The 12,093-nt window shown below is 37.5% G+C and overlaps 5 protein-coding genes across 5 annotated transcripts; 2 read left to right on the forward strand and 3 right to left on the reverse strand.

Annotated features, from left to right (window-relative positions):
- Window positions 1-2,569: 2,569 nt before the first annotated feature.
- On the forward strand, window positions 2,570-3,091 carry BATDEDRAFT_22617 (uncharacterized protein; the record flags this gene model as incomplete). The annotated part of the gene is made up of 1 exon (XM_006676517.1): window positions 2,570-3,091. One exon carries the CDS (start codon window positions 2,570-2,572, stop codon window positions 3,089-3,091), a length of 522 nt encoding a protein of 173 aa, XP_006676580.1.
- Window positions 3,092-3,956: 865 nt separating this feature from the next.
- Window positions 3,957-5,647, reverse strand: BATDEDRAFT_22618 (uncharacterized protein; the record flags this gene model as incomplete). The annotated part of the gene is made up of 4 exons (XM_006676518.1): window positions 3,957-4,110; window positions 4,175-4,364; window positions 4,436-5,342; window positions 5,420-5,647. The coding sequence occupies 4 exons, from the start codon at window positions 5,645-5,647 to the stop codon at window positions 3,957-3,959; spliced, it is 1,479 nt and encodes a 492-aa protein (XP_006676581.1).
- A 1,552-nt stretch (window positions 5,648-7,199) lies between these two features.
- Window positions 7,200-7,568, forward strand: BATDEDRAFT_22619 (uncharacterized protein; the record flags this gene model as incomplete). Its single annotated transcript, XM_006676519.1, has 1 exon — window positions 7,200-7,568. The coding sequence occupies one exon, from the start codon at window positions 7,200-7,202 to the stop codon at window positions 7,566-7,568; it is 369 nt and encodes a 122-aa protein (XP_006676582.1).
- A 750-nt stretch (window positions 7,569-8,318) lies between these two features.
- BATDEDRAFT_22620 (uncharacterized protein) lies at window positions 8,319-10,659 on the reverse strand (the record flags this gene model as incomplete). The annotated part of the gene is made up of 3 exons (XM_006676520.1): window positions 8,319-8,768; window positions 9,020-9,924; window positions 10,524-10,659. The coding sequence occupies 3 exons, from the start codon at window positions 10,657-10,659 to the stop codon at window positions 8,319-8,321; spliced, it is 1,491 nt and encodes a 496-aa protein (XP_006676583.1).
- A 283-nt stretch (window positions 10,660-10,942) lies between these two features.
- On the reverse strand, window positions 10,943-11,935 carry BATDEDRAFT_86547 (uncharacterized protein; the record flags this gene model as incomplete). Its single annotated transcript, XM_006676919.1, has 1 exon — window positions 10,943-11,935. One exon carries the CDS (start codon window positions 11,933-11,935, stop codon window positions 10,943-10,945), a length of 993 nt encoding a protein of 330 aa, XP_006676982.1.
- Window positions 11,936-12,093: the final 158 nt, after the last annotated feature.

Here is a 12,093-nt window from a genome sequence, read left to right on the forward strand (position 1 = left end):
TACGGTCAGTATAGGGTAACGGTTTATCCACACAACAGCTGGTCAAATATTAGTGGTAAAATCCTTCAAACGACTCTGCCTCAACACTTGATCTAGTGATATGATACTGTGTTGCAGTCCTGTTCAATGCAGTATGGATTGATGGTCATATCAGCAATATCAATACTTTATACCAACTGTAATACTTTCAATACGCAAACTCAAAGTATTGCCAATGATTAGAAAAGCTTCAACAGAACTCTTGAACTGTCAATTGTCATGCTATCAATAGTATGAACATCCGACTCAATACTGTACATGACTGGTTGTCAAGAGTCTTGCAACATTTACTTGTCAAACTGGATTCCTGTTTCGATTATACAAACATGGCATCAAACACATGTCTACTTTGAAACAAGACGTTGAGTTGAATGTCCAGCAATATACAAAAATATACAAAAACAGCACGAATTGAATGTCAAAACTCGATTACTAACAATTTCAAATCTACAGAAACGAATACGACAACTTGCAGTCTAGTCATGTAAACGGAATACTAACAGTGTTGGTGTGTGATAAACAGCCAGTGTCATGACATGGTTGACAATACAGTGGTGTTGTTGGTGGTGATTGGCATGCAAACAACAGTTGCATTACTGACATGTGTCATGATTGTTGTTGAATTAGATTGCGATCGTATCCGTGATTCAGAATACAACAAATGTGTGTACAGAGTTGTATTGGCAACATTGACAGTCAAACACAATACATGAATGTGGGTTCAAACTTGGTGACCATACAATGTATGACTACCAAATGTGTCGAGTATCCATGCAGAATACTAAATGGTAATATGTGATGATTCAAGGACTCGTATCACCAATGTTTGTGTGCCATAATTCCACTATTTGACTTGGTAAACAATAGGAATTACACCTATTGATCAATTTACTTTTCTGATTGCTCATCATACATTCTACTTGTTTGTGTCACCAAGATACAAACAATCAATTACTACAAGACTGACTATAACTCATATTTATTAATAAATGACTCTTCCAACCATTTCAACATATTATTGTTTTATTACATCTTTTCATTATCATTGAAAACCCCAAATCTGCTGATCCTGAATTATTGTGCAACACCCATTACACTTTTGATTTGTTATTTTCTGTCAACTACTAACAGTTACAGATCATACACACACCTCCATTTAAATTAATATAAATCAGATTACACAAAACTCCAACAGAGTTGTTGGTTGTTGATGGGCAAGTTGGATATAAAGTTGTTTTCAATCAATCTGTTGGCAATCATGATAGCATACTTTGATTTGTATGTACGCAATACTGCTGTCATCTTGTGTATGATGTTTTCTATTTCTACAAACACATTCCATTTCCAGCTGTTTTTTGTATACATTTGATGTTGTGTAGCATGTTAAAGGATTTAGGTGTATCGAAGTAGAATATACAAGATAGACAAAAATTACCGAGTCTTTCAACAAGTAATAATATAATATAATATGCTGCTATATAAAATATTGGTAACGCTGGGTTTTTTGAAAAGTAAGAGTAGTGGTATTGAAACATAAGGGTGATAATGGAGATAATGAGGAAATGATAAATTAGGGAGTGTCCAATGCAAGTACTAATGCTTGCTTGTTAAGGGTTAAAGCTTAGATATCTTGCTTGGATATTACAACAGATACACGCTAACCATTCAAACTATACGTAAACGGCCAATGTCTGATTGCTTCAACATAACAATAAGGGTGTAAAATGTAGTACAGAAATAGACGACTAAACTACATTTATTTCAATGAGTTTAGCACTCTTGTTCAAGTAAAACGGTATCATCCGATGCTCACTACACACTACTTGTACGTTTAATCATGCCAATCACTTGCTATTTTAACAAGCATGGAATATCACGGCACATATTGATGACCATTTAATAGCCGAGTGTCAACTCATTCCAGTTTTGGTTTATACTCATTTCTTGGCCCTAACCCTTGACCATAACCCTTTTTAGGGTAAAGCTGCATAGCCAACCATATGATATTCGAATGTATGGTCAGATAGCAGCTCAGCCAAGGTTACAGGTCAACATATAAAGGGAGACTCTTCAAAGTTTGGCATTGACAACAAATCAATATCAACCCTGACAGTAATACTAGTCCTTGAAACGACCATTCAAGGAATATGCTTTTAATATCATTTATTCAATAATGTATATAAATACAGTTCAAAAACCGACTTGTTGAATGACATTACAACTTGCTCAACCAAACCAGTAGAATGAAACTCGCAGTTGCTGTATTGTCATCGATCCTGCTTGTTTGTTCAGTCACTACAGCCAGCCCAGTCAATCCCAGTGCAGCTAAAAATACTGGAGCTAGCACTTCAACCTTCATTCCTAGTGAAAACGGTATAGGCTTGGGTGCTCTTGATGATCCAATTCCAGATAGCGGTCAAGCATTTACTCGACAAATACGCAGAGATACAGGATGGTCGTAATCAGCAAAGCAAAATATATTGGCCGTTAGAATCTCGATATGACAGTCAATATGACGTGCTAATGGGCTATGAAAAAAGATCTTAAAGTTCTGGAATATCTATCTCAAGACGATGACAGCCTAAAATATTATATTGAAATTCGGAAGACTAAGCTTGATCATGAAAAACAACTATCCAAACTTGACAAAATTCGAAAAAGTTTTTATGAGTGCCAGTCCGAGATTGGTCGTATTGTAGAAAAAAAGTCGGAAACCGATAAAAAGATTGTGCGTCTCATTTTCGGAACCCCTCTGGATGTTGTAATAGTTATTTACAAATCTTCGCTTATCAAAGAAACGCCTTCCGTTAAAGATTACCTTGAACAACAATCATCAAAATACGAGAGTCTTGATCGAAAATCTGGTGCTCGACGAAAACGCAAAGATTTGGAATCATCGGACGAAGAATCATCAGAGGAAGAACCGGATGAAGAATCCGAATATAAATTCAATCGGAAGGGTACTTTCAGTATGCGGAGAGCTTCCTCCAAATTTATCACTAGATTTGGATCATTTTTTCAGCAATCCAAACGTGACGATCCATCCAATTGATTTGATTGATTTGAATGTTAATCTGGACTGATTTCAACCAATTCAATTGTATTTCTGGTTTAATTTACAATAAAATTGGATTTGCATGCATTATATCTGATTATTACACAGTCTTGGTTGACATGGTATCATATTGTACATTGACACTTGTATTTCCAATACGATACAATACAGTTGATTGTATATTGCATAGTTGTACACATTGATGATGCTGACATGCATGTGTGTATTGTGTCGATATGACATTGCTTGACATGTCGTATTGACACATGCAACACCAATACCAACAACAGTCATGTGTGTTGATATCAGATCCGACCAACTCGATCAATTTGACTGGTTTGACTCGTTGATTGTGGTGTCAAAATGGTTGTATCAATAGCCTGACTGATCACACACATCAGTCGCAGTATCAAGTTTGTAGTGTGTTAAATATCACATGTTGAATATACAATGCCAACAATATGGCCATTATGCACATGTTGATGTATGCAGTGATCGTATACTGGTCGATTGGTGCAATATGATCACACATACTAATGGAGTGTGATAATCATGGTATTTGCAGCAGTATACCATATTCCAACTGTTGATATCGCGCATCCAGTATCGACATGATCATCCAGATATACAGTGATGGATTCAAGCAATGCATACCATGATTGAGCTACGCGATCATGATGTGTATTCAATCAATACCATGTATTGCCAATGCAATAGTATGCGTGATCATCGTGTATTAAACAACTACAATACACACTCAACTGATCCAATACATGCACGGCTTGAACATATCACACAATCAAACATGAACACACCACATTAAATATACATATAGTAGCAGTTTGTCACTAATGAATTGTATTCAGTCGAGTTTATTGTGAGTCTGTTTGTGACTCTTGACAGTGTGGTGAGTGTTTTCAGGTACAGCTATTTGATCAGTTGTAGTTGTTGGTCTCCTTTTGCGAATAAATGTGCCATCTGAACCTGAAGTAGTTGGTTGTTCAGGCAATCTAACACTATGCACCAAATTCATGATCAATATCAATTAACACATACACACACCAATATCAAACAACTTACTGTGGTAATGGCCATAGTACTTGATAACCGTTCGAAATAGTAGGATATCCATCAGCCATGACTTCACATCCACATCCAGGACCAAACCCAATGCGTTTATGTGCTCGATCAAATGTCAATCCAAGTCGGGTCATAAATGGAATACCAAGAATTACATTGTCATTTGAACCAGCTGCTACAATAAACACAACTATAATTCGACATTTATATTAGTCAGGTTAATCAAACAATACATATTGCATACAATTGTCAATTATTTACATCTTTCAGAATCATATCTCTGTATATAGTCTCGAGGACCCAATTTGATTGTTACAACGGAGTTGCGATTGGAATCAGTTACTGGGTTTTGAGCAAACATTGTAATTGAAAGCGTTGGCAGCTTGCCCCAATCAATATTAAGTTTGGATTCAAGCATTGCGTAGTGTTCCCAAAATATTCTTTTGATTTCTTCCGAGTTGAGTTTGTTACTATACATAGCTTTTTTGACAGTAATCGCACCACTATCAAGAATAGCATCAATCAACGCTTTCACGACTACTTCAGGAAAACGTATATATCTAAAACATGTTTGTATAACCGAATACAAAGTACGTCCATCTTTTACCCTTTTTTGGAATTCCTCGGGTAGATTCACTGGTTTGTCATTGATTAGTATACTCTTGATGTTGACAGTATGGCGACCGTCTGGTGGTGAGTCTACCCATGCAACACTCCTTCCATCCGTTCCGCATTTTGCAGTTACGTCCGTGTTTCCTATATTGATGAAGCTATTTGAAGTCATTTCATACGGACATAGTTGAAGACTAACCTCGTTATTGGGAATAATACCACCATTGTACAAAGCATCCATCGCAGTGATTCGTGAGTGATGATTTGACAACAAGGAATTGCCGAACCCAAATATTCCATCAAACTCTGGATCGATACCAACTAGATCTGGCGATTGTTTTCTAACTGCTAGTACTGGTAATTTGATGTCAGTTATCCTAGTACCCGGAATCGTCACAACTGCATCGGAACTAATTCCTCTATACTCATTGCCTTTGTAATCTATAGTAACGGGTTCCCCATTTGGAGTGTGTTGCGGAGCCAAACTCACATCGCTGCTTAAACTAGAAAGTGGTACAATTATACTGGAAATCGCTGAATCGACTTGTAAATTCAACTATTTTAAACAAGTGTGAGATTGATTAAACGTAGTACAAACTGATATCAAACTACAATGCATGACATGATACATACATTGACTCCATCAGCATTGACTTTAATTGTGTAGCATTTCTTGATATCACCATCCAACACAACGGGTGATCGCTTTGACAGTCTATTGTTTGATTGACTGGTAGTTCCAATTGGTGATTCTAATGCAAGTCGAACTGCAGCAACCGCCTGTAACGCAAGTAGAATGCATTCTAGAGTAATCAGCATTGTATCGAGTATTGTAATGAAAATGGGTTGAATCCGGTACATGACTGCTGTTTTATAACGACGGCAGTTTCAAGGGTGACAATCAGCACTTTTCAAATGGATATTTATAAAACACAAATGCACCGTGTAGGGTGGGCAAAGCCAAAAACACACCGTAGGGTAGATCAATATACAAGCATCGCTGTTAGTGGAAAATCAACCTCGGTATTATGCTGCGTTGATCTCTCCAATTGCGATCATGTATTCAGCAATCAGGTAGTGTCAGATCATTACCCTGATTATGGATAGTTGTCATCACATACATTCCATCACTACAGCATATACTGTCACTGTATACCAAATACTTGACTGATTGTTCAATTGGTCATGTATTTGATTTGTCCGAGTGATTCAAACCATGTGGAAATGGTTGTTGAAATATAAATATATATCATCCAAAGTTGATTCAGATTGTCGCTAGCTGTAATCTGTTGATCTGTCAATGTGTGACCATGTGTCAATGCACACAGTAAACTTGAAACCAACTTGCATAGTTGTCAATGTTCAAATCAAAGCCGCAAAGTTTCATTCTATTTATCATCGTTCATTGTTCATGGCTCATGGATAGCTGATCAATAAATCACATTCGACATGATTGACATGATTATTTTGTTGGACATATCTCAGTAGATTTGTTTAGTTACGATTTCAATCAACTCAACTGCTTTGGAAATAACAGTGGTGGCATAGTAAATGGTTTTAATAGCAACAATTCATATCGATTTTGCAAGATTCATATTTTTGATGTAAAAAATCATGGACTACAACACCGATGAATACGTATTCTCTAACAAGAACAGGAATGAAATTGTTTAATGATAAACGATCCCGAGTAGGTTTTGAAACACTTTCAGCTGAATTGTAAAAAAATGATTTCTTATTTTAGGTTATGGATAAGCTTTACGAATTGTATTACAGTCCCAAGACTGGGTTCGTTTCAGCGCAGAAATTATACCTGAAACTGAACAAACAACTTCCAATGTCACAAATCAAAAAGTTTCTTGACCAGCAAGAAGTCCATCAACTTCATCAAGAATCACAAAGAAAGCCAGCATTCAGCCCTATAACTGTTTATTCAGTCAATGACCAATGGCAAGTGGATTTGATTGACTTGTCTAAATATTCAAGATGGAATGCTGGATACAAGTATCTCTTGTGCGCCATAGATGTATTTAGTAGGAAATCATTTGTGGTGGCGATGAAAAAGAAATCAGATACTACAGATGCAATGAAGTTAATACTTGACGTGCAAAAGCCTATTCTGATTCAAAGCAATAATGGCACAGAGTTTTTAAACAACAACTTCCAAAGCTTACTGCAAGCAAAAGGTGTTTGTCACATCACTGTGAATGTGGGTGATCACAATAGACAAGGATTGATTGAACGATTCAACAGAACATTGGAGAATATCATTGCTCGTTATCAAGAATCAAGGAAATCAAATAGATACATTGATGTCTTGGAAGACATTGTATTCAACTACAACCACACTTATCACCGTGGTGTAAATGATATTCCTGAATCAAGGTATCTAAAGAATCCATTAAATGGGTCAATGAAAGTAAAAATTACCAAGCATTCAATTAAGGTTGGAGATCGTGTTCAGATACTCAAAGGTAAACAAACATTCAGAAAAGGATATGAGCCAAATTACAGCAGCGCCATTTATACTGTTGTCAGTGGGAATGGATACTCTTTCTCAATTTCAGATGATAACGGCAATGTTCTTGGAAAGTCTTACAAATATTATGAGCTTAACAGAGTTGAAGGAACGGAGACCTTTTTGATTGAACCGAGACACAGAGAGCCGACAATGACAAACAAGGAGCGTCGTAACAAGAGAGAATTACAAGAACTGGGTAGAATCCAAGGCCCAACCAATAGAAAGACAAAGACATTTGGAGCAACTTATTTTCTAAAGTAACAATAAATGACACCCATCAGCTCAATTAGAAATTACAATGATTACTTACAATCCATCAAGAATTGGGATGCTTATTCATCTCAAGAACAAGACCAATTAAGGAAATGATATCGTCAATATTATTCTCATAACAAGGAAGCTGAACGAAAACGTTACAGAGACTACTATGCCTCAAATGCAGAAGCCGAAAAGGAAATATTGAAAAAGTATAAAAAGTCTATCAAGAACTGAATATTTCATTGATTCAGATGTTTAGATTGCTGAGACTTGTTGAAATAACCATTTCGCTTCCAGTTGCTGCACCTTCGCCCACAGGTTCCTCCTCAAACGAATGGAAGCTAGATGGAGATTCGCTTGGTTCAGATTTACTTTGGTTCTCCCGATAAGGTGGTAAAGTTCCCTTCCAGAATGAAGACGACGAATAATCGGATGTTGGTAAAGCATTTGCTTCATTGCTATCCAGTCATCTCCTCCAGCGAGTGCATTCATTGCGAATTGTAGTCCAAGGCAAGCCAGAGTACACAAACACTGGATAGTCAATCAGAAACCGATAATACGCAATGTACAAATGGCACATTGTGTGATTCCATTTGAACATTTGCCGAGTGTAATCAACAAACTCCTGATTTGGAAAGCATCCTTTGAGAGCAAGCAGGTTTTGGCCAATGAATTGTCTGATTTGCAAATATCTCGGCATCGGTCCATTACACGATTCTTGTTTAGTAGTTCTGACGTGTATATGTTTATTCGTCAGGTCAAGATCTTGATTCTGGCAGTGACATCCATATAAGGACTGACTGCGTAAGGGACAGGGCTCACTGGTGTTTCCGAATTGATCGCAGACAGTACATTCTCTCCAATAGAAAGCAACAAATTGATTGTATCTGCGTGGGGATGTGGTTCATACGCACCATTTCTGTGAATATGAGAGTCCAGTTCGGGACGACGTGTGCGACTGATTGCCCTAGCAAATGCATTGAATGAATTCTTGTTGATCAAATTGAGCTCTTCTGCCAAATCAGCATCATTAAAAGCAGCAACTCTTCTGATCCAGGCTGTAATCTGCTGACATTTGTAGTAAACAATGGAAACTACAATTGTAAACTCGGAATTACAATTGTAATAATGTAAGAGCCACAAAATTACAGTTGTAATATTTCCAATCATTATAAGACCAAGACTTTTGCCATTCGACCAGGTCTTGATCAATTCACAATATTCAGTGTCAATCTCAATGAAAAATAGCATACCAGATTGTTTGCATAGATTATCGGATAAGAATATTGACCGAAAAGCAATACTACTTTACAAAGTCAGTTGGGAGATGAGTGGCATTTGGTGAGTAAATTGAATTATGTATTGGATGGGTTGGATATGAATAAAAACGATTAAGCAATATTATCAAGTAAATTCAATTTACATCAAGGATTTTATCGATTGCCTTTAATAACTAATAGAACTGCTGTTCTTAAACCCAATTGAGAGATTCCAATTTCTTTGAGCTTCTCATCAGTCAATGCCAGATCGCCAGTGGCCATCAATTGGGTGAATTTGACTTTCTGTTTTCCAAGACAGTCCTTGATAAGCTGAATTTCATCATCATCCAGTTCTTGTTGAATCTTCAACTTGTCAAAGAACTCCTCCATTGTTGTGAACTTGGTGGTCTGCTTCTTGGGAAGCTCTTCGAAACCTGCCAGGACATAATACAAATATTCTTGGCGCAGGTCTTTCATATCAGTCACAACGATTGGAGTTTCTTCGTGCAAGCGGTAGAGTTTCTTGACTTTCAGAGCCAATGGGAATTTCTTCTGCACTGCTTCAATCAATGCGGAGAGAGAAGAAATGGTAGAAACCTCCAAGTCGTATTCTTCGTCTCCACGTTTGACAGTGATGTGCTTTTCCGGGACAGCGGGAATCCATCCTTTTGCAATGCCAAAACCAGTAGTTGCATTTGCCATACTAGCGAATGTTTCCTTGACAATTTTCTTCAAAGCTTCAGTAGCAGCAGACCCACCAAAAGAGATTTCGTCAAGTTCCTTTTCCAGAAACTCTCCCGAGGACGGATCCCTTTCCAAAGTTGGTAAAGCTTCTTCAATAGTGATCGAGTTGTATCGGCTTTCTTTGGAAACAGCGCTCGCTTCGCCCCAAACAATAGCAGCATCATATTTGATTTGTAGTAGTTCTCTGAGGTATTCAAGAGAAGAGGGAAACTGCTTCGGATGTCCCTGAACTATTGCCTGAGTGATTCCGGTGTCTGTTCTTTGGATTTTGGCAAACAACCTTGCTCCAGAAAAGTATTCGACAAGCAGAGTCTTGAGTGTTAAAGAAATCAGACCTTTGTTGAAGTAATCAAACTCTAACCGATTACGAACCGTTCAACTAATTAACTTACATCGGATATAATATCCAAGCAGGGTATTATTCAACTCTAACACAATGTAACACTAGTGTGTCACATTGTATATCCCCTAATTCATAACGTCACCATCATTATTGACCCTTATGTTTCTATAACGACCCTACTTACTTTAACATTGTATTCATAGTTACCAATCATATGTAACTATATCCCATTATAACGACACAGCTAACAGCTGTAATCAATCCTATTGGCCAAGTTATCTCCGGGTACTATAGCCTATTATCAAATACTACCTGTTTGAGCCACAAGCCTCAAACAATCTTTTACTATAAGAACTAAGACACTTTCTTATTAAATAAACATCCTCTGAATCAATCATCTAAATATCATCTAAATATCATCTGACATAACTTCGTTATTATCTATTAAGTTCAACTCGTTATTCTGTTGACTTTAATTTGCGTGACTACTTCCTGATTATCATTCAAGATCTCTTCTGACCGATCTTTTCTACAGCGGCAGATTATATATTATTACCTTATACTTTACTAATAGAAAGACTCAGTCTCTTTCTCTATTTTCTATCTCTATACTTCTTGCGCGATAATCAAAATCTTTAACATTGAGCCCTGGTAAGCCTGAATTGATTGTTGCTTCCACAGACACCCTTGGAGTATTCAGTGAGAGAAAGGAGTGAGCTGTTGAAATCAGTGTATTATGGCCAGACATTTTTTGTCTGGAAGGAAAGCAATGTGGTGTCACTATAAATTTAGACTTGTGAATGAATAAAAACTGGTATCATTCGGTGCCCTATATATACTACTTACGCAGCAGGAAAAAATTGCTGCACAATTTTGAGAATTGTTGAATCTGCCCGAGTGGATAGTTGATTGGACATTGTAGCTTTGTCAGACTTGACAAATCAATACTATATCCCGTACCGAATTGCGATTTAAGAAAAATCAATGCGCCAAGTGTTTTGAGATGGCCATTCGACATGATAGCAATACGGTCACCAAGAACATCGGCCTCCTCCATAGAATGTGTAGTCAATCAAAACACGATTCTTTTTGCAGCTTCGAATCAAAGACCAGATACGTTGTTGAGCAGCAACATCCATGCCAGTAGTTGGCTCATCCAACAACACGATACGAGGAGATCCAAGTAGCGCAATAGCTACACTTAGTTTGCGTCTCATACCCCCAGAGAGAGTACTGATGTAGGCATCTAGTTTAGCATACAGTTCAACATCGCGTGCTATGGCCTCGACATATTGCATTTTTAAATTTGCAGCCTCTTTTTGACCACTAGATATAAAATCTCCAACTCGGCCATCGATCGTCACACCCTTAATACCACAATACAGTTCTAAATGCTCACGAACAGTGAGAGATTCAAAGATTACATCAAACTGTGGACATACACCAAGTTCTTGTCTAAACATTGATAATGCAAAAGGATCCGTTATATCCATCACTTTGTCGCCCGACTTGGATTTGACGTAAATGTGGCCTGATTTTGGCAACACAACACCACTTATCATGGATATTAATGTAGTTTTTCCCGCACCGTTGTGGCCCAGTAGTGCAAGAATCTGACTACTGTGTAAATTCAAATTAAAGTCTTGCACAGCACGCTTAATTTTGGTTTCCGTTGCTGCACCACAAAAAAATCTGCCAAAGATCCCCTTGCTAGAATCAGAAGATGCATCCTTTGGTTTTTCTTTGACTTTAAATTCCTTCAGTATATTGTTAATGGATAGCACATTGCGGTCGGAATCTGAAATATGATCATCGTTAAAGTTTTCAATAAAGCCATCCTCTTGTAATGCGTGTCTGGGTACTTGGAGTGAGGGAATACTTTTATAAGTAGAGAACCAAAAACTGGAGATAAAGGGGAAACTCCATGGTTGTGAAGTGGCAATATTCTCTCCAGGAAAAATCTTGTTTAAATACCATGCAAGACTCAAACAACACACATCTGTAATCCTTACCACCCATTCCATGGAAAAAGCGAAAGCACTTGGCGATCGTATTGGCATTGTTGTCAATGGCCGTATGCAATGTATTGGTACTCCGCAGAGGCTCAAATCTGTTTACGGATACGGATACAAGGTTTTGATAAGAACAAGTGAATCCGTGGATGTGGTGAATGATTGGTTTT

The sequence above is a fragment of the Batrachochytrium dendrobatidis genome (assembly GCF_000203795.2).
Source record: "Batrachochytrium dendrobatidis JAM81 unplaced genomic scaffold BATDEscaffold_2, whole genome shotgun sequence".
In the NCBI taxonomy this organism is placed as follows: Eukaryota; Fungi; Chytridiomycota; class Chytridiomycetes; order Rhizophydiales; genus Batrachochytrium; species Batrachochytrium dendrobatidis.